Here is a 23,287-nt window from a genome sequence, read left to right on the forward strand (position 1 = left end):
TCAAAATTGACTTGAAATGACTGGGGGCGGGATGTTGTAACATCCGCGCCCATTATCGCCGGCTACCGCATTATTAATAACGGCATATGCTGTAACATATGCCGTTATTAATGCAAGGGACAGCTCTTGCGATAAGAGCTGTCCCTTGCGATGCGGTGCCGGCACTGGACTTCCGGGTCTGTGACCCGGGAGGCCATCTGCGCATGCGCAGACCCCGGCGCCGGCCGCAGGGCAGGCTGGGAGGGATCCGTGACGGATCCCTCAAACACCGCTGCGGTAAGAAGCCCATAGGCTTCTGCAGGGAATCGTCAGCTTTTGCTGACGATTCCCTCCGCAGCGCTGGCACTGCGGAGGGGGCCTATAGCATATAGAAATGCGGTAAAAACCCCGAAAACGGGGTTTTTACCGCATTTCTGCTTTACAGAATCTCCACCTGAATCTTAATGTTTCCTCCCCTTCTCCTAAAGCTTATGGTGTCCTGGGTTTTGCTGCCCAAAAGTGCCATGAGCATACATTTGTACAGATGCATCCAACACTACATAACTGAATATGAACATGGTCAGCTAAGCATAATCTGTTGATAATAACTTGAGGTACAGAATAGGAACCAATTTATACATTATGTGGCTCCTATTCATTAATATCAAATGCACTAATGGTGTTTTGAGATACTGATACAAAAGGATTCCTCATTTCATAGGCATGTACTAAGTGATGACTGGGTCAATAGGCAGGTGGCAACAATCAAGTGTATTTCCCGGGGCTTCATGCAGTAGTAATCCAGTTGTGGAACCCAGTGGCTCGACATGTACCTTCTGCACATGCCTGACTCCCTGCCGCGTCTGCCTCTTCGTTCCTCCACTGTGCCACCACGAGTTAGGGGAGGTACTAACAACAGAACAAGTTCCAACTGTGGTTCCCCCATTCTTAAGTGATTGACTGCAGATGACTGATATAAATTGATGTGCAGTCATCGTGCAAATGTACTAACAGAAAACAAACAAAAATATGAAAAACTGCGCTATTTGTCTGGCACCATGTAAGAACACACCTTTACACAGATTGATTTTTGAAATGATGGTTTTTGTAAATCATCAACATTTATTGTTTAAAAATGTATTCAGGTGGCCACCTTTAAATACAACAATAATGTTATACACACTAAAATAAATTTATTGTTTAATAAACACACTATATCTTTAAAATATTTATCCACTTCGAATCAGAATATAAGGACACCTTGGAAAATATTGTTTGTCAATTAGACAATCGATGGTAAGTCTTTGCACTTGTAATTTGCAATAAATGCACAGCTGTAATATATTAATTTTGTAATAAGCACAGTTTTGTAGGTTATAATACGCCAATTGTGGCGTTTCTCACCTGCGCCTCCGTGCGCTGTAACTCCGGGTGATATTTTAGCCGTTGAGTGTCCCTCCGGTGCGGGGAGGGGAGCTGACCGACGGGGATGATGGTGGGGTCTTTGCTCTTATCCTCACGGGAACTCTCACTGGTAGTTGTTAATACCGGCAGCGCTTCTCTCACAAGGGCTCGGGTAATCAGTGAGAGTGCACGGGAGCTGCGGACCTGTGATGATAAGGTCCGGGCTGTGTTCTTGATCTCCCTGCTGTCACCGTTGTGTGAGAGGGACTGGGGTGTCTCTCCCACCGAAGATGCCGTCACCCGTACTCTCTGGAGTTCTCAAGGCCACCGGAGGTGTTGGCGTTGGAGGAAATAGATGGTATTGCAGGTGTGTCGATCTTTTCAGAATGTAGACTGGATACAAACAATCGGTCCAAGGTGTCTCTGGCTGGGGCTTCCTCTAACGCGTTTCGCCCCTAGCAATGGGGGCTTTTTCAAAGAGTGTCTGCCATTTGTTTTTTCTCAGTTAATATACCAAGTATTTATTTGTTTTTTCTTTCCAATTGGACTGAAGATAATGGATCAGGTGTGGATAATTTGTAATCCTATACAGGTGCACAACTTGCATTTGCTTTGGTTTATTTTTTAAGTTTAAAAATTCAAAATTGCTGTTTCCATTTATGTGATATTTATTTTTCTTTATTTTTATTTTTATTTTGCGATCTTATGAAAAAAGATATGCAGTTGGACTTTGAATTTTTAAACTAAAAAAAACTAAAAAACTAAAAAAATAAACCAAAGCAAATGCAAGTTGTGCACCTGTATAGGATTACAAATTATCCACACCTGATCCATTATCTTCAGTCCAATTGGAAAGAAAAAACAATTAAATGCTGGGTATATTAACTGAGAAAAAACAAATGGCAGACACTCTTTGAAAAAGCCCCCATTGCTAGGGTGGCGAAACGCGTTAGAGGAAGCCCCAGCCAGAGACACCTTGGACCGATTGTTTGTATCCAGTCTACATTCTGAAAAGATCGACACACCTGCAATACCATCTATTTCCTCCAACGCCAACACCTCCGGTGGCCTTGTGAACTCCAGAGAGTACGGGTGACGGCATCTTCGGTGGGAGAGACACCCCAGTCCCTCTCACACAACGGTGACAGCAGGGAGATCAAGAACACAGCCCGGACCTTATCATCACAGGTCCGCAGCTCCCGTGCACTCTCACTGATTACCCGAGCCCTTGTGAGAGAAGCGCTGCCGGTATTAACAACTACCAGTGAGAGTTCCCGTGAGGGTAAGAGCAAAGACCCCACCATCATCCCCGTCGGTCAGCTCCCCTCCCCGCACCCGTTCCGGAGGGACACTCAACGGCTAAAACATCAACCGGAGTTACAGCGCACGGAGGCGCAGGTGAGAAACGCCACAATTGGCGTATTATAACCTACAAAACTGTGCTTATTACAAAATTAATATATTACAGCTGTGCATTTATTGCAAATTACAAGTGCAAAGACTTACCATCGATTGTCTAATTGACAAACAATCTTTTCCAAGGTGTCCTTATATTCTGATTCGAAGTGGATAAATATTTTAAAGATATAGTGTGTTTATTAAACAATAAATTTATTTTAGTGTGTATAACATTATTGTTGTATTTAAAGGTGGCCACCTGAATACATTTTTAAACAATAAATGTTGATGATTTACAAAAACCATCATTTCAAAAATCAATCTGTGTAAAGGTGTGTTCTTACATGATGCCAGACAAATAGCGCAGTTTTTCATATTTTTGTTTGTTTCCTGTATTCTCTAAGCTGCCTAATTGGACACACGTAAGTGTGCCCAAAAATAGGCTAGCTATAGTGTACATACACTTGTGCACTAAAAAAACTGCAGCTAAAGTAAAAACATTTTTCCTTTTCATATATATATTTCTATATTATAATTATTTTTATTAAAATATATATAGACCAAAATATATATAAAAAAAACTATATAAGCGCCCTGATGGTGATATTTTTTTAAAGTGTCACCACTTTCCCCCCCCTTTTTTTCTTGAAATGTACTAACAGGCCTCAAATAGTGATCTGGTGAAACTGTGATAGGATAGTGATAGGACCAGCCCTGAGTGTCCATCTTAGCTCATTTATTTAGAGCAATTAATGTGAATATTGGAGCTATTAAACTGTTTAATAGCATCCGCCAACATTATGTGGACATTTCACAGCTTTGTAATACGAAAAGAAATGAAAAATCAGGTGGTGCTGGGGGTATGTGGAATCTTATTTGAATAGAAGTCACATACACAATGCTAGGGTAGTTCTATAACACTTTGAAAAGAAATAATAACAACAGCGTTTTGCTTAAACAGAGATAATAAGAAAATGTTTACAATTCTTTAAATATGCTACATGGTATGCCCCCCGAGCCCAGCATTGCAACCGCCACTACTGCTCCAAGGCCGATTTCTCTGGTTATCTGTCCTCCTCCTGCAGGGACAGGTCACAGTTGGGTCTGACTCTGTATGAAATAAGCGATGATGAATCATTCCCATGTAGATGGTCCAGTTTCAATGGTAGAATTCTCCACACTCAGCAGCCATGATCCCTGAACTACACAGTGACAGGATCTGTTGTCATCAACAGTTTGTCATCTTCTCCCACTATCACCACTGACTCAGATGTCAAAGGACAAAGCTGGTTGCAGGGATACACCACAGGGAAGAGGCGAGCCAGCGCAGTAGGAAGTTCATAAGCTTGTGCTAACTCTTTTTTCAGTCCTCCGTGTACGTCTTCTGTGGATGTAGCATGCCAGAGCGAGATGTTTGTAAGCAGACCCCTTTCCTGCAGCGATCCTGCACACACAGAGATTGTATTAAATGATATCATTGTGGAAAGAGAGGTAGAATAATGAGGTAATAACAGCACTAATTAAGGATATTTCCACCACTCTGCAAAGGGACTTGATTTGTGCTTCATCTCCAATCTTAATAGTATCAGATCTTGTTTAATGGACACCATTTTTAACCTTCCAGTTATACATCAACTAAAAAGTGTAACTGTATTTATTTTCCCCGACATAAAATAAGTAACACAAACACAAAATAGAATATATACAATATATGCATGGTTTTATTATACCACAAATGCAGCTAAAAACATTTACTAAAAAATGTTACATTTTTATTAGTGGTGGGTGGACAATCCACAGCCGTTTTCATGGCCCGCCCCCTTTGCGCCCATCGGCAGGCGGGACATTGAATCCTGTCTGTTGTTATGCGGTCAATCTGACCGCAAACGGGCCAGGATCACGGGTGTCATCGGGGATCGTGACCCCAGATTGCATACACCCTTTTATATCGGCTATTAACTGTGATCAAAAATATTTTAATCGTTGCCCAGCACTAATTTTTATTAATTGAATGGAGAGATGAGGAAGTAGTGGGAGGTTGGATTTAAAAGTAATGTATATTTCCACACAGCGCAACTCATATTATGCTATGTTGCTGCAAAATGTTGCATAGGGCATCAAATTGCTTTGGGCCGGCTCTGCACAGGGTTTACCCTGCAGTTAATTGATTGCGCTACCCAATTCAGTTAGCTTGTGCCTCTACGAGCACAAATGTGCTTGGATCAAAGGGGGTTATTCAGGTTGATTCGCAAGGCTGCAAATTCGCAGCCTTGCGAGTCCACCAAACCCCGCCCGGCAAACGTGCACATGCGCAGATACCCGCCTGCGCATGTACAGAAGTGATCTGAATGAGGCCCAAAGTGTGCTGGATGGACCATCTAAGCACAGCAGTATAAGATCAAGGAATGTTGTATTACACATTGAGGGCAACTTGTACAGAAAGGGTTTACATTTGGTCCACAAATATTTGTGTCCACAAAGGGTTAATATTTGCAATTTCATTAGTTTGGAATAATGATGTGGGTGTAAGTGGAGAACTAGTAAAATCCTACTGATAGTCACGCTGTTCAGGGGCACAGAGATGGGAAATGTTGGTATTAATTAACTAGGTCTGGGTTTGTTGGAGTGGCCTAGAAGGGACCCATGTCTGTAGCCCTACCACCATTTATCTCCCAGTGGCGACCTCCCCACCCCGCCCACACACACGCCACCCTTCCCACAGCAGTGCGCCTTCATGTGCAGCATATTGTTTTGGTATGGGGGCATGGAAGCACCTCCACAATTAGGTCCCCCACAGAACTCATGCCCAGCATCATTCTATATTCCTCGGCCAACATTGGTGAGACTGCCCCAATTCTCAGATTGGCAAAAGGTCACAATATGTTGGAAAGTAGTTGCCGTCTGGCTGATCATTAGCATGGGCTCCTTTGTCCTGATTGTGCCTGTTACAATGTAGGCAGGAATGGTACAGTTTTCAGCCTTAGGGCCTGATTCAGAAATGGACATACTGTAGTTTGTAACAGCAGCTGCTGTAGGAAAATATGCGAAAGCAGCAGGAGGGATCATGTTAATAGAGGCCTCCTAAATGCTTGTGTGAGTCGCTGCTGTGCCCAAAGTCACAGCATCGGATCACTTGTGTATATTATATCAACCATCATGTTAAGCAGGATGGCCAGGCTGTTCACACTGGTGAGTCAGCAAATCTGTGCCTGAAGATACAGACCCTGGTATCACCGCTCCCAGAAAATGGGGATAACTCTGCCCTGTTTTGGGAACGCTAGGCAGCTCCGATCACTCTACTGCCCCAGACACGAGGAGCCTGTCAATTAGGCTTTGGGTTGGGAGCACTGCATGCGAGGATGCAGAACCTATTCAGCACATGAGCAGCTGCCCCACCATTGGAGTTCTACCAGGTTTACATACATCTCAGGACCTTAGCGTTCATTCCCAACACAACACAATATAAACATTAACACAAACATATCATTTGTTCTGTCCTTCATTTTACCTTCAACTGTGTTGTCCAAAATAAAGGAGAAGAGTCCCCCCAGAAAAATGGGAGATGTCAGGAGAGACAAGAAGAACACATCAAGCACAGGCCAGCCTGGAAAGAGATAAAAACATCTCAGGGATGTGGAACTTATCTGCACATATGGCCTCTGATGCAATAGAGCCGCACCTCACCTGTATCCAACATTTCCGGCACTGCAGCCAACCACCTTGGCACCAACAGAGCCATGAACATAGTGAAGCCAACAATGAAGATGTTTCTTCCCGAGTCTATATCTGCATATTGGAAAAAGGAGACCCCTCCACCCACTGCCATGGAGAATGTCACACACAACGTGCCTCCTGAAAGGAGATGGTGCAACAATCACAGGTGAGACATCTACACCACCAGCATTCATTGTACCAACATAAATTCTATCCAGGTCAGTACAGACATTTAAATTATCATCCCAATATGTATTTGTTTGAAATAGTTTATAAACAGTTTATACACAAAGAGAATACCAACAAGGGGCCCTCACACCATTTAGGGCCACAGGAAGCTACAGAAAGACATAATGCATTATTGAGATTTGATATTTTCAAACTCAGTCTGAACAACTGCAGCACTATAAGGAGGCCAGCGATATCCACCTAAAGAGCCATTGTCTAATGCTGGGTATACACCAGGACGACAAGGGTCTGATCCCATCAATCTAGATCCAATTCCGACCGATTGGATGTAGATTGTGTGGTGATTGGGCCCTTTTCTGTCCTGGTGTGGTCCGATACCTATCTGATGCGCGGTCCCGCGGGTCGGTCATTATTCATATCCTACCTGCAGCAGGTAGGATCTGAAGAATGACCATACTCCCGGGTGAGGGTCGACATTGGATCGGACCCGCTCACGGTGCACATCGTGAGCGGGTCGTGCCCCCCCCCGCGTCATCGTGAGCTGGTCAGAAGAAACACTGAACAGTGTTTCAGTTCTCAAATTATTTAGACTAAACAGAGAGATAAAGTGGCGAGAGATAAGGTACCTACCAATCAGCTCAAACATAGGGTCTGATTCAGACCGGTTATCAAGGCTGCAGTTTTTGCAGACGGACACAACCATGCTGAAAGTAGTGCAAATCTAACATGTGCAGAAAGAGTTAGATTTGGGTGAGGTGTGTTCAAACTGAAATTTAATTGCAATATAAGTATAAAGCCGCCAGTATTTACCCTGCACAGAAACAAAATATCTCCCTCAAATCTAACTCTCTCCACGTTAAATCTGCCCCACCTGCAGTGTAGTATGGTTTTGCCAATTGGAAAAAATGGCAGCCTTGATAACAGGTCTGTATTCGGCCCATACAGTAATTGGTAAAATGACAGGAGCTGATAGGTTGGTACTTCATCTCTCTCCACTTATCTCTCTCCAACATTTAATAAATCTCTAGAGGAGTTGAACACCATGCACTGTGGAATGGATACAGTATAAAAATACACCGTGCTATATAATATTTAGACTGTTCAATGGTATTGTGAACTTCTCTGTTCGCAGTGTTGTGCTGTGTACACACGGTAAAATTTGCCATTCGATTTTGACAATATCTTATCTGTATCGCATAGACATTGAATGCAGATCAAACATGTTTTTAACCTTTCAATCCTAATACCGGTACCTGCCCCCATTCAGCTGAAATCTAATAGCCAAAAAGACAGTGCAGCAATGACTATATAGTACAGACCTGTACTATATAGTCAAAATTGAATGCATGCCATTCGAACCAGGATCAAATAGCAAGGCTATCGCACCGTGTGTAAACACTCTTTAAGCTTGGACAGGGACACACAGATGTATATTTATATCATTTTATTTAGAATTCTTAAGTGTGAAGAATGAGCCTTGGCATCTACAGGGGAAATAGAAATACAGTCTACAAGTGATTGCTTTCTAAAAAATTTCAGGGTTTTTGAGATGGGCTCAAATTTTTTTGAGCATCTTTTATCAGTGTTAAGGGGTGTTCACATGGTACAATTTTGCTTGCGATTCGATCCCAATTCGGTTGGGATCGAATCGAATGGCAAGCAAAACGCATTGGATTTGCCCTATATAGTACAGATCAGTACTAGGACATCACGGACGGTGTAATGGTTAGCATTACTGCCTTACAGCTGTGCAGAGTTTGTATATTCTCCCCGTACTTGCATCAGTTTACTCCGGGTGCTCCGGTTTCCTCCCACAATCTAAAAATATACTGGTAGATTAATTGGCTTCCAACAAAAATTAACTCTAGAATGAAAGCTCCACTGGCGGGGACTGATGTGAATGTTCAACTAATGCATACTCTGTAAAGTGCTGTGGAATATGTATGCACTATATAAGAAACTGTTAATAAATAAATAATACTATATAGTCTTGCCTGCACAGTCTGTTTTTGTATTCAATATCGATGCCGTGGGGATGTGCAACAGGATCAAATCAGCATCAAATGCGGCTGAAAACCAGCCAATGTCCATTCGATTTTAATTTTGAATAGAAAAATAGACCGAATCAAACCGTGTATACGGGTCATTAGGGTGTATTCCTCAAATATCCATTTACAGGGGGGCAGTGTTGCCTATAGTTGTGTATACTTTAATCTGTTCTTTAGACTATATTTTTCTCAAAAACAAATACCTACCTGACTACCTTATATAATGTACAGTAGGAATGAGTAGAAAGTCCATAAGGCAGAATAACTGTTTTTAGTTATTTAAATACTCCTCACATCTAGGGAGAAATTCCAGACTACATGTATATGCACGAAGTAATCCTGCCAGAACGATAGTTAGGATATGATTCCCCATGAAAGAGGTGCGTACCGTGCACTGCAGGAGGGATGCTCATTAGGACCTGTGTCAGCTTTGGGGAGAGGCCGAGAAGAATGAACATTAAAGCACATAGCTGGGCTGAGTGGCGAGAACCCACCTGAAATTAAACAGATACATTGTTACAAATATTCCTCATGTTCCACAATACTGGAGGTTTGGTTATTCAACACATGCTCACCTATACAGGTGTTTGAAATATTTATAGTCTTCAGGTGATTGGATAGAACACGCACCAGCCAATCAGCTCTTAACTATCTAGTTACAGGCTGTTCTAAAGCTCTGTATACATGGAGCAATATATTGCTCAGTGTTCCGTTTTCATCAGCGACCAGAGATGGTCACTGATAAAAAGGAGACTCTCTGCCAGGGAGCACGCTCCCGGCGACAGTTGCCTTGTACACATGGGGTTGTAGGTTAGAATCTCCCCGTGGGTACGGGGCTGAAGTGGTGGCATGGCATGTCATTACATTGTTATCCTTTACTAATGTTATGCCACTAGTTTATTTGTGTCAAAGCAGCTGCAAAATAACATCTATAGCTTGAGACAACTTGTGTGTTTTTAGCTTGATTTTATGCTGCAATCAGTGGCGTGACTATGGACAGGGCCGGATTTGTGCCTAGGCCCGTGAGGCACCGGCCTCAGGGCGGCACCAATTAAGGGCGGCAGGCAGGCTGACATTCTGTTAAATGGCACAGCGGGTGGGCAGCGGCGAGTGACGAGCGCCGCCGCCGCATAGATGAATTATATGTAGGCGGCAGCGCCACTAGTCACCCGCCACTGCCCACCCACTCTGCTATGCACATTACATCACCTCTGGTGGCTGGGTCCGACGGTCCCCCTGCGCGTCCGGAAATGGCTTAGGCTCACTGCTGCTGGCTTCCACCCATTGGCTACTCTACACACACACACACACAGTCTATTGGCTGCTGTGTATCCAGCAGCTGAGCTGAACGACGCGCAGATCCTGCTTGTGCTCATCACAGTGTGTGAGCCAGAGAGAGACTGACGGAGACACTGTGCTAATCACTGTACTAATAAGTGCCTCCCTCCGAGTCCTCCGTACAGTGAGCAGTCCAGAGTGCTTAAAAAAAATATTAAGGTGGGCTACAGTTACATTTTTATGACATATATATATATATATATATAAATAACAATGTATATACATATATGATTACATTAAAATGGGGGGGGGGGGGCACAAAAATGTTGTGCCTGGGGCGGCCTGACCCCTAAATTTGCCCCTGACTATGGAGGGTGCCCTTTGGGTGGCCCTGCATGCAATCCTCTGCACCCTTTTATTGTATTTAAGTAATGCTGCATGGGCAGTGTCAGTGGCTCTATCTCGTACCCCCTTCCCTGTAAGCGGCACACTGTGTGCGGTGTTGAGAAGGGAGAAAAAGTGGTTCAGCTGTTCCAGCCTCTCTCCCCATCCCCCTCCCCTCTCTGAGTGACCTGCCCCGGCGTGAATCGTGCAGCACCCCTGAAACTCTGCACTGTTCGGTAGACTGGGGGCTGCCGTGCAGAAGAGAGATGATTGGCAGAGCTGGAATGGTCTGCAACAGCTGAAGCCTGGCGCCAACAAGGGGAGCCTGTTGGAGGTACACAGCAGCAGTTATGCTTAAGCTTGTGGGGAGGGGAGGAGGTGTAGTGAGGACGTAGAGATGGGCAAAACGGGTCACTAAAAAGAGCTGGGATCAAGTGATTAATCCGTGGAAAGATCCGGATCATCGACTGACTTTGGAAAAAGGGGTAATTTGATAAAAATGAAGCATAATTTGTTTTACAATCATTTATTGCCATAAACGGTAAAAGCAACATTTTTTTTTTTTAAACAGTGAGCTGAACATACAAGACTGAGTAAAACACTGATCGATGGCTAGGTGCAGAATCGCCATAGATGGCAACCATAGATGGCGTCTGCACTGATGGCCATCCCTAGCAACAGCAGCCTGGTTATTCTTTCTTTCACTTGCAGTCGCAGCACTGTTCTCAGTCTCCGGAGTTAGTACACCTCAGCTGCCACATGTGGCAGTGCTGAGCTCAGGCAAATGCATTGTAATGAAAAACAAAAAAAGGAAAAGAATGATGGTTCACCTTTTTGGATCAGCAACTCACTCACTCTTTTATGGGATCCACCCAAAAGATCAGACGAGCGACCCATCTCTAGTGAGGAGTGAGGGGGAGGGGGAAATGACAACACAGCACTACCCCCTACTCTCCTCCTATTTCTGTCTCCCTCTCACCTCTCACTGTCTCCTCTCTACCCCCCCCCACACTAACCTGCACTCTCCCCCCTGGACTCTCACCCCCTCCCCCATCTAACCTTTCTCTCCTTCACTCTCACCCTTCTGCTCATCTAACCTTTCAGTCTTTCACTCCTGCACTCTTTACCTCCACATCTCACTCCCTCTAACCGCTATTTTTTTCTTTCTTCATCTCTCCTGCTCTCTCACCCCCTCCCATCCATCTAACCTCCCTCCTGCAATCTCTCCACCTGCCTCCTACCCCCTCCCCCTCCATTTCAACCCAGGCTCTTTAATCTTTTTCACTCTGTGGCATGGTCTCTCCCAGACTTATTCTTTCTCCCCCAGTCCCCACCTCTCTCGCAATTTCCCTCATTGTCTCTCCCACCTCTTTTTACACCAACATCCCCTCATCTTTTTCTCTGTCCCCCTCTCTTTCCTCCTGCCCCCATCTCTTTCTCTAAACACTCTCTCACTCCTCCTCTGTCCCCTTATCTGTAGTCTCTCTCTTTGTCTCTCTATTTTCACCTAGTCTCTATCTTTCTCCTCCTTATATTTCTCCTCCAACCTCTTTTCCCATGCTTCCCCCCACTGTGTTCCCCTATCAAATCCCCCCTCCCCCCTCTCCTTACCTGGCACTGTCTCTCTCTTTCTCTGTTGCTTCTTGACAACCCCTCTCACTCGCTGATATCTTCTCTCTCACTTTCTGTCTCTCTGTCTGTCTACATGACACTCCCTCTCTCTATTGTTTCCCTCTTAGCTCTCCCTCCCTGACATTCTCTCTCACTCATGCCCCTCCTCTTCTCTCCTCCCCTTCCTCTCTGACACCCTCTCTTTCACTTCTCTTTCTCGCTCTCCCTATCCACCCTTCTGTCTCCCCTCTCTTTTCCTCAACACCCTCTTTGACTCTCACTTCCTTCTGCCATTGTAATAATTGGGATGGGGGTGGGGCTTTTTTTTTAGATTTTGCTACGGCCCAAAAGGAGCTGCTGCTTCTACCCACCACATGTACTTAAATATGTTAGTATAGTTAATAGGAACATTGTGACTGTAACAGTACATATTACTTCATGGTGGCATACTACTTGTAGCTTCCTTTAAGGGGAAGTAGACCAATTTTGACTTTTTGATGAAAGGAATTAAAATCAGCTAAAAATTTACACTTCGGGGGTAAATTTACAAAAATGGGAATTCTATTGAAGATGGGGAGTTGCAATGGGATGAAGTTCAGATTCTACTTTTTATCACCTTCTAGCAGATAAAGGAGATGTTTCCCATAGCAACCAAGGATTCTAATAGAACTCCCATCTTAGTAAATGTACCCCTTTTAGTCAGTAAAACACTGCTGGGAACACATTTATATTGACATAACTGATGAAAAGTATATACAATAATCCATATTAAATGTATTTATTTCTCTTGTGTTTTATAAAGCTTGTGAATACTTGTTGGATGCTCTTATGGCGGCCCTGGGAAAATGGGGGTACCTGTGTAATCCCTGCAGTGCTGGCACTGGGGGTGTTAGATCCTGCTCCGCACACACTGCCAAGGAATCCAGAAAGGACATTTCCAACCCCTTCCATACTTATTCCTCGATTACAGGCATGTGACGGAAGCGGGTAGCAGCACACCATCCGAGCACATAAGATGTAAGAACAAAGAGAGGACATACTGGAGGTCAGAGCCATCGCAATGCCCACACCAAGGATCTCCAGACTGAACTGGGGCCAGCCCCAGGCGCCTGTATGGAAAATGAACAGACGTTTGTGGATTAGAGCGCTTACCCCAGGGGCTTACTAGAGGAAATCTACACAAGTGTAATATTTTATTGCAAGTAACGGCCTGTATCCTAACATTCGGTGGAACCATTTTCCTGTAGTCTCTAAAATAAACTACATTACTATGACTGACATCCAGTGATTCTGCCAGTTGGAGAAAATAGGAATTTGGTACTCACCGATAATTCCCTTTCTCCGAATCCGAAGGGGACACTGAAGTACTACGCTGGGGATAGTGTGGTGTTATGGAGGAGTTGGCACTTTAAGAACTTGAAGTGTGGTGTGGCTCCTCCCCCTCTATCCCCCCCTCAGACTCCAGTCTTAGTTACTGTGCCCGAGAGGAGAAAAGAGACCAGGAAACCTCTGACAGAGAGAGAGAATGAAAACAAGACACCGAAACAAAACAAAAAGTCAAAAGAACTTACATACAGACCATCGCATGCAACACAACCTGGCCACATGCGACCTGTAAAAACCCCTCCCTTACCAGAAGACCAGTGCCGGGAGGGCGCTCAGTGTCCCCTTCGGATTCGGAGAAAGGGAATTATCGGTGAGTACCAAATTCCTATTTTCTCCTTCATCCTCTGGGGACACTGAAGTACTACGCTGGGGACGTCCCAAAGCCATCCCCACGGGCGGGAAGGCGCTGGGCATCCTGAAGCACCGCGCGGCCAAACCTAGTAGAGGATGCCGCGAAGGTGTCAAACCTATAAAACTTAATAAAGGTATTGGGCCCAGACCAAGTGGCTGCCCTACATACCTGAGAAAGAGACACCCCTCTGGCCGCCGCCCAAGAAGGTCCCACCGAACGGGTGCAATGAGCCGAAACCCTAGTAGGCGGAAGCCGGGAGGCCTGAACATAAGCTTGTTTAATGGTTAGACAAATCCACCTGGCCAAAGTTTGCTTGGTAGCCGGCCAACCACGTTTTGCGGAACAGTATAGGACAAACAGAGAATCCGACTTCCTGAGATCCTTGGTTCTGTCCACATAAACCTGCAAAGTTCTGACCACATCCAGTGAAGCGAACTCTCCTGTCAAGGCCGGAACCACGATTGGCTGATTAAGATAAGCCGTCACCACCTTTGGCAAGTAATCCAATCTAGTCCGGAGTTCCGCCCTATCTGAGTGGAACACCAAATACGGAGAACGACATGAGAGAGCACTGAGGTCAGACACTCGTCTAGCCGATGCCAAAGCCAGTAAGATCACCGTCTTCCAGGTAAGTAAACGTAAATCAATAGATTCTAAAGGCTCAAACACCTCCGACTTGAGATAGTCCAGCACCAAAGGAAGATCCCAAGGTTCTTCCGGAGGTCTTACCGGAGGCTGCAGCCTTAGAACCCCATTCAAAAATGTTTGTATTTCCGGCATCAAGGCTAATCGCCTATGAAAGAAAACCGACAAGGCGGACACCTGGACCTTAAGGGACCCTAAACGAAGGCCCGCCTCAAACCCTGATTGCAGAAACCTCAACAATCGGGACAAAGAAAAAACAGCTGTAGGGCACTTGTGTCGTTCACACCACGACACATAAGCCCTCCAAATCCTGTAATAATGCCGGGAAGTAACCTCCTTCCTGGCTCTCATCATTGTGGGAATGACCTCTTTAGGTACCCCACGCCTACTCAGCAGCTCGGCCTCAACAGCCACGCCGTCAAACGCAGCTGCCTTAAATCTTGGTAGACGAATGGTCCCTGTTGCAATAGATCCTCTCTTTGAGGCAGTAGCCAGGGTTGATCTATCAGGATCCCCTGAAGATCGGCAAACCAAGGCCAACGAGGCCAATTTGGAGCTATGAAAATCACCGTTGCCTTCTCGCGCTTGATCCGTTTGAGTACTAACTGAATCAAGGGTAACGGAGGGAACACATAGATTAGATGGTAATTCCACTCTGCGGTCAGAGCATCCGTCGCCACTGCCTCCGGATCTCGTGACCTGGAACAATACTGAGCCACCTTGCAATTCCGTTTGGATGCCATCATGTCTATCTGAGGTAACCCCCAACGATTGACAATCTGGCCAAACACCTCCGGATGCAGTGCCCACTCCCCTGGGTGCACATCCTGGCGGCTTAAGTAGTCCGCTTCCCAATTGTCCACCCCTGGAATGAACACCGCCGAGAAGGCCAGAGAATTCCTCTCCGCCCATTGAAGGATCGGGCGTACCTCCTGCAAAGCTGCCCGACTGCGCGTTCCACCCTGTCTGTTGATATATGCCACAGCCGTGGCATTGTCCGACTGAATTCGGATCGGCTTCCCTCTGATGAACAGGTCCGCCTTGAGAAGAGCCAGACGGATAGCCCGAATCTCCAGAATATTTATCGGCAGCCTTGATTCCTGCGGAGACCAACGGCCCTGAAAGTGACGTCCCATCACAACCGCCCCCCAGCCCCTCAGGCTGGCATCCGTCGTGATGATAGTCCACTCCCAGACTCCGAACCGACGCCCCTTTAACAGATTGGCCGTGTGAAGCCACCAGTGAAGGGACAGCCGACTGCAGGGTGAAAGAATTACCGTCCTGTGCATGTGGACATGCGAACCCGACCACTGCCTCAACAGATCGAGTTGAAAAGTCCTGGAGTGGAAATGGCCAAAAGGCAGAGCCTCGAAGGAGGCGACCATCTTGCCAAGCAACCGGATGCAAAGGTGCACCGACACCCTCCGAGGACGAAGCACCTGCTTCACCAAGTCCTGAATCGAGGCAATTTTCTCCAAAGGAAGGAAGACCCGCTGTACTTCTGTGTCCAGAATCAGTCCAAGAAACAAAATCCTTTGGGAAGGTACCATCTGGGATTTCCCATAGTTTAGAATCCAGCCATGCCGAATCAAGGTCTGACAAGTCACGTGAAGCGCCTGTTCCAGCTGACTCTTGGATCCGGCTTTTATCAACAAATCGTCCAGATACGGAACAATCTTGACTCCTAGTGTGTGGAGAAAGGCAACCATGACTGCCATTACCTTGGTGAAAAGGCGAGGCGCCGATGACAGGCCAAAGAGCAGAGCCCGAAATTGAAAATGTTGGTCCTTGATTGCGAACCGAAGGAACCTCTGGTGTAAGTCGTAAATGGGAATATGTAGATAGGCATCCTTGACGTCCAAGGATGCCAAATATTCCCCCGGTTCCAGACCTGCCACCACCGAGCGAAGCGACTCCATTTTGAATCTGTGGTACATAATTTACTCGTTCAGCTTCTTTAAATTTAAGATCGGCCTTACCGACCCGTCTGGTTTTGGAACCAGGAAAAGAGGAGAATAAAACCCCTCTTTGCGTTGATCGGTTGGGACATGCATTACCACGCCGGCTGATAACAACCGTTGAACTGCTTGGAGTAGTAATTGAGAGTCTTTTTCCGCATGCGGAAGACCCATCGTAAAAAACTGTTGAGGAGGAGAACCGGCAAACTCTAGTTTGTATCCCCGAGACACGACTGAGAGAACCCACTTGTCCTTGCAGGATTCTTCCCAGGCCTGCCGGAAATCCAGAAGCCGCGCTCCTACTCTGGGATCCCCCAGGTAGGAGGGGAGGGCGTCATGCCGCGGGCTTTTCTGGCTGCTTGGCGTCTGAACGCCGGGAGCCAGGGTTAGCGGCGGAGGTGGCGGCGCCAAAGCCTCTACCTCTACCACGGCCCGAGGTAAAGGAACCTCTAGATTTACCTCTAAATTTCGGGGCCCCTCGAAAAGAGCGAAAAGCCAGACCCTGGTAAGGTTTTTTCGGAGGAGGCGCTGAGGAAGGGAGGAATGTAGATTTACCCCCTGTCGCCTGAGCAATTAATCTATCCAGCTCTGGGCCAAAAAGAACATCCCCCGTAAAGGGAAGAGCTTCCACTGCTTTTTTTATATCCGCCTCCGCCTGCCAAGACTTAAGCCACAAAGACCGTCTGGCTGTAATTGACAGAGCCGAGATCCTCGCCACCAGTGAGGCCGAATCCCTGGCCGCCTCTCCAATATATGCCGCGGATTCTCGCATTTGATCAGCCAACTGAGCTAACTCCTCAGGAGGCCTCTGCTCCTCCAAGCCCCTGGACAAATCCTCTGCCCATTTCTCCATGGCCCTGCTGACCCAGGAGATAACAAAAATACGACCCAAAGAGACCCCAGCCGTAGAAAAGATGTGCTTAAGCCCCGCCTCCAAACGCCTATCTGGCGCCTCCTTCAGGGCCACCGCTCCCGGAATGGGAAGCGCTGCCTTCTTTGAAAGCTTAGAGACGGAAGCGTCCGCTAACGGCGGGTTCTCCCATTTCGCCCTGGCTTCCGGGGCAAAAGGGTAAGACGCCTTAAAGCGCCTGGATAACTGAAACTTTTTTTCAGGCACTTTCCAAAATGTCCAACAGAGGCTTCTCCAACTCTATGGACCCAGGAAAAGTTACCGCAGCTTTAACAGGACGGCCAAATAGAAACCGGAGCAGGAGGTTCTTGCTCAGCAACATTAAGGGTCACCTTAATAGCCTGAATCAAGGCCTCTAAACCTTGAGCCTCATCCTGAACACCCTGCTCTTCATCCACAGGTGCAAAGGTATCATCCAACGCCTGACACTCCCCCTCCTCTAGAGGGTTAACTTCCTCCTCATCAGAGGTATCAATCCTCAAAACCAAAGGAGCACCCCTTTTTTTAGGTGGAGGGGGGGCGCTGGACTGTGTAGGCATAACGGTGGATTGTACCAGCGAATCCACTGACCTAATCAACTCTCTGGCCCATGAAGGCTCAGCAGAAGACATAGTAGACAGATGAGAATGTAAAATCTCCCTGTCCCTACGAGACGCTGCCAGCTCAGAAGCTAAGGTAGCTAACACACTTGTAACCCCTTCAGCATTAAGGAGAGCAGCTTGCTGTTGAACAGCCCCTCCTTTATAGCAATCCTTACACAGTGACACACCTTTCACATGTTGTGTAAATTGCTGATTACACTGAGTGCAGGTGAACAGCTTCTGAGAAGCCTTAGAGCCAGAAGCTTTTGTTGCCATAATGCAATCCAATACAAACACTTCCTTCACTCAGCACACTCTAACACAGCCACACAGATAGCAGTGTAAACCCAGCAGTGTAAAAGAAGGAAATACAATAGGGGGAGAGGAGCTCACCTTCCCCGAATTAGCCCACCTGAATACTCCAAGCGGGGACTCCTAAAAAGGAGAACCCCTTCACTCACCCAGCGCAGTGACACAGTCTGTCCAGTCTGGGATGAAAAACGCTTTGCTGTCCTGAAGCAGAAGGGCTCTGAAGAGGCACAACAAACAGAGGAAGGCAGCGTGGGCTTTAGGAAGGCAGCGTTTGCCGCACTGAGGATTTTTAACCTGGAGGAGACGCCCATGACACGCCTCCTCCTTCCTCCGTCCCAGCGCGCGCTGAGGACAGCGGCGCTGAGACACAGTCTGCCCCTCAGCTGGACCAGCGCGCGACTCTGATCCAGCAGTCACCCGGCGCCCAGCGCCCCAGTCCTGATCTCTCCGGCGGGTGACTAGCCAACAGAGCAGTAACACAAGCCGCGAGCGGCTGTGGCTGCTTCCCCACACCTAGAGTGCAGGCGGCTGAGGTCAGCAGCGTGCACCGCACGCAGTGCCGCTCTGACCTCCCAGAGAGCTTTATACACACTGCAGGCAGCCAGTCTAACACTCAGGCTGCCTGCACACTTCTATATAAAACAAAAAACGGACAACCAGAGACCCCTGCGGGAGCCTCTTGCCCAGGGATCCTACTCCTCCGGGCACTAAACTAAGACTGGAGTCTGAGGGGGGATAGAGGGGGAGGAGCCACACCACACTTCAAGTTCTTAAAGTGCCAACTCCTCCATAACACCACACTATCCCCAGCGTAGTACTTCAGTGTCCCCAGAGGATGAAGGAGAAATGGGGGTGGGTTCATTGATAAAAACTAAGTTGTTTTTAAGAGTCAATCACTGTATTTTATTTTTTTATATAAATTGGTCTGGAAATAATGAAATAACTGGAGGAAAATCTAGACAGAAACGTAATGGTAAGTTCCTTGATCATATAAGGACATGGTAGAATATAATAAGAATTTAGGAATTATTAAAAGTTGTAGAAAGGTACTTACAAGCAAGCCATACACCCCAAATAGAGTAATTGTACCTACATCTGCCAAAGTGCCTAATTCAGCATGAATCGCTAGGTTGAGAAAAAGCAACCTGGTCAATTATTAAACGACTGAGCATGTGAAGTGTTCGCATTGTGCATGCGAACCCGTAATTTGAAATTATGCTGCTTCAATATAATTGCATTTTAATTGAGCGGAAGCCAGGGTTTAGGGAAGGAAACATGGCATTTTCTAGGTGTGCCTTCCAGCCTGTTGCTTTAGCATTGTGGAAACCTTTGACTGTTGCAGATTGAAGGTACTCCCTCAATGTTCAGTGTATTACAAATGGTTCTGTGATTGTATAGCGCTTTGCGATGTGAACGCAATTTTTGCAATGGGCGGTTGTTCTTTCTAGGCAGCGTCTATTTGATCGCAGCAACTGCTTATGTCAAATTAGCTATCTATGCGGAATAGTCTCTTAGTTATCCATACCTAGAGAGGGGACATGAAACCATGGGGTTAGTTCGGTGGAGTTCTCTCTATGACCAGAGAAAGACTCATGCTTCCCATCTGTGACAAAGGCAGTTATATTCTGTGCTAGGCGGACCTCACTTGGAAATTCATTCTTCTCATAAACCCAGAAACTGCAAACAATCCAGATGCAAGAAATAGGGAGCAATATCTGTAGGAATCAGCAGAGAAATGGGGAAACAATATAAATGACAGTTCATAACATGAATAATTGCTACTAGTGATTGTGGAACTTACAGAAAGCATGCCGAGTACCGGAACATATCTTCTCTGTATCCCTTGTTTCATCTCCCAGGTGTACAGAGGAAAGTAAAGGGAACGGAAGGTTTGTGACAACAATCCCGTAACTGCAATAAGGCTGTAACATACAGGTCTAGCATTATTTTAGAGGTTTTCTTTAGATATGTATGAAAAAAATGGGACTTTCATATGGATGCGATCCCTGGGTCGACGATGTCTATGCCGAAAGTCACTAGGTCAGCACCTAAGAATGGTCAACATACCCTAGATTGATATTGACAGAAGGTCGACATGTGTTTTTCTTGTGTTTTGTTAGAAAATGGTGGTTTTCATTCTTTACTATCCAGGTGGACATAGAGTGTGAATATAATCTAGTGTGCCCTAAGCATGACAAGTGCGGAATTACACTTATATGGGTCTATGTAAACATAGGTCAACAAAGCCACCCCAAAAAACAAGAAACTCATGTCGATCATGCCCATGTCGACCTAAAGCTTGTGTCGACATTCTGTCAATGTCGACCATTAATAGGTGTCAACCTAGTCACTGTCCACCATTAGTGTCATAATATGCAACTGCTAGTTTCAGTTTTCCCATTTTATGTGCCACTGTACGCCATAGCACTGGCGGTGGTTCTAGCCCAGGGAATGTCAGCTGACACCTAACACACCATAAATTACAAGCTGTGTCAAACTCATGGCCCTCTGGCTTTTGTGGAACTACATGTCCCAGCACGCCATAGTGACCGTATCCCCCTGCAACAAAGTACTAAGAATCAGTACTTTGTGCTACACACCACAATACAGTCAGGACCTGAATCAGGCACCCGATGCTGTGCAATGCTGCTGGAGAGAAATGAAGTGCATAATTAACACACTTGCCGACTTTGAAGCTGCCCTCCAGGAAAGGGCCACCAGCTCAGTATGGCAGGGGGGCCGGGCCAAATCCGGGAGTAAAAAGGGACAATGCGGTGGCAGAGCATTTTAGACACCCACCCCCCCCCCCCCCCCCTGCCGTGCAATGGGAGAATTTCAGGCATTACACTGTGGGGGACGGGGCTAAAGTGCCGCAATCGCGTCATTTTACTAGCGGACCCCCCCCCCCCCCGCCGAGGGGCGGTTTGCCGCAGATGGGGTATTATGCAGGAGGGGTGCCTAGAGGGGGACGCGATTTCCAGGATAGGGTAAGCAACCCTGGCATAATAGCTTGTAACCATTGTTACATAACAGGCCACAGAGACCTGGTAAACACTGCTGTTACTTAACAGTCCCATATACATAATAGCTTATGTAACAAATTGTTGTTACATAACAGACCACGTAAAAATGTTTGGTACATAGCAGTCAATGTAAAAACTGTTAATAAATAATGGCTCGTAGTCATACAAAACCTGTTGGTACACTTACCTTAGGGAGATACCCCAGCTAGAGGAACAGAGCAGGGCTGCAGGTTTATAACAGGACAGTCCAATGATTGACAGTGCTGGTGCAAGGACCATTGGACCAGAAAACTGCAAAATCCAGCCCCAGATTCCAGAGATCCCAGAAAGAATCTGCAGAGCCCCTGAGATTACCAGTATGCCTGACACCTGCATAGAGAAAACAGCCATTTGTGGAAAGTAACCAGTACAAGCAGCTGTGGGCTTCATTCATATGAAGGTTTAGATACTAATCCAATGTCTGGGTTTGCACGGGACCCATATTTTACCTTACCCTAGCTGCAGAATTTGGGGGTGGTAAATGGGACCGTTCCACAAAACAACAGCTAGCCACGTTTTGTAGGTGTGCCAAGTCCTAGGTCTGCGTTATTGGACCCAGACTTACTGGACCTGGCTGATGCAGGAAGTGTCTATTTTCTAAAGATGCTTCTTGCGCCATTTGCATTTTATTTGTACGGTATTGCACAAGTGCTTCACAGCAGCTGTGCAATACCATGCAAATCAGAATCAGGCCTAGTGACCCATTTCTGAATTAGGGTTTGGGGTCAGATCTATTAAGCTTGAAAAGTGATAAAATGCAGAGTGATAAAGTACCAGCCAATCAGCTCCTAACTTTCATGTCACAGACTGTGTTTGAAAAATAAAAGTCAGGAGCCGATTGGTTGATGTTTATCACTCTCCATTTTATCACTTTTCTAGGATTAGTACATCTCGCCCCATGGTGAGAGAAGTAGTTTTGTGCAGAATCCTTTTGTAGGTTTGCAAGTTGCCAGGGAAGGTATGGTGGTGACAAATACTCTGATCTCCATGGGATATATGCACTAATGTGCGGCTTTATAGACATGGAGAATGTTCCCATAGCAACCAATCAGATACTACTTATGATCTTCCAGAAAGTGGGAGATACATACAGCAGCATCTGATTTTGTGCTGTGGGCAACATCTCCATTTCTATAATTCTTTAGTAAATATACATTCATGCATTTTAAGCTTGGTTCACACTAGCTAGAATAGATCATATGGTGGTCTGATCCGGCAGAATGGACCGAACATATCGGGCCAGAGGTGTAGCCACGGGCTCGGAGCATGTGTGGCATGTGGGGTTAAATGAAAGGGAAACAGCAATAAATACTATAGGCAGTTTCAAACTGTAGCATGGAGGGCAAGATATTCCATGTGCCTCCTCCTCTCTTAAAGTGCTGCTGCCCACCAGACTACCATCCCTGTCTCCCTGACACTGCCAGTCCCACAAGACTACCATCCCTATTTCCCTGACACTGCCAGTCCCACCAGACTACCATCCCTGTCTCCCTGACACTGCCAGTCCCACAAGACTACCATCCCTATTTCCCTGACACTGCCAGTCCCACCAGACTACCATCCCTGTCTCCCTGACACTGCCAGTCCCACAAGACTACCATCCCTATTTCCCTGACACTGCCAGTCCCACCAGACTACCATCCCTGTTTCCCTGACACTGCCAGTCCCACCAGACTACCATCCCTGTTTCCCTGACACTGCCAGTCCCACCAGACTACCAACTGTGACTCCCAGACACTGCCAGTCCCACCAGACTACCATCCCTGTCTCCCAGACACTGCCAGTCCCACCAGACTAGTACCATCCCTGTCTCCCAGACACTGCCAGTCCCACCAGACTACCATCCCTGTCTCCCAGACACTGCCAGTCCCACCAGACTAGTACCATCCCTGTCTCCCAGACACTGCCAGTCCGACCAGACTACCATACCTGTCTCCCAGACACTGCCAGTCCCACCAGACTACCATCCCTGCCTCCCAGACACTGCCAGTCTCACCAGACTACCATCCCTGTCTCCCAGACACTGCCAGTCCGACCAGACTACCATACCTGTCTCCCAGACACTGCCAGTCCCAC

The 23,287-nt window shown here is 46.5% G+C and overlaps 1 protein-coding gene and 1 long non-coding RNA gene across 2 annotated transcripts in view; one reads left to right on the forward strand and one right to left on the reverse strand.

The window, feature by feature from the left end:
* Nucleotides 1-3,633: 3,633 nt before the first annotated feature.
* Nucleotides 3,634-23,287, reverse strand: part of SLC23A3 (solute carrier family 23 member 3) — a 30,904-nt gene continuing 11,250 nt past the window's right edge. Inside the window, exons 5-12 of the mRNA XM_083153737.1 lie at nt 21,360-21,541; nt 19,951-20,071; nt 19,675-19,864; nt 12,861-13,114; nt 9,121-9,226; nt 6,466-6,633; nt 6,290-6,385; nt 3,634-4,225 (exon numbers count right to left, since the gene is read on the reverse strand). Coding sequence (XP_083009863.1) covers nt 3,984-4,225; nt 6,290-6,385; nt 6,466-6,633; nt 9,121-9,226; nt 12,861-13,114; nt 19,675-19,864; nt 19,951-20,071; nt 21,360-21,541 — 1,359 coding nt within the window. The 3' untranslated portion in view covers nt 3,634-3,983. The remainder of the gene's footprint in view (nt 4,226-6,289; nt 6,386-6,465; nt 6,634-9,120; nt 9,227-12,860; nt 13,115-19,674; nt 19,865-19,950; nt 20,072-21,359; nt 21,542-23,287) is intronic.
* Nucleotides 6,191-13,305, forward strand: LOC146020540 (uncharacterized). The gene is made up of 3 exons (XR_014450804.1): nt 6,191-6,661; nt 9,033-9,112; nt 12,808-13,305. It is a non-coding gene; the product is annotated as an uncharacterized LOC146020540 (long non-coding RNA).

Source organism: Crinia signifera, chromosome 7, assembly GCF_055691185.1.
Source record: "Crinia signifera chromosome 7, ASM5569118v1, whole genome shotgun sequence".
Lineage (NCBI taxonomy): Eukaryota > Metazoa > Chordata > Amphibia > Anura > Myobatrachidae > Crinia > Crinia signifera.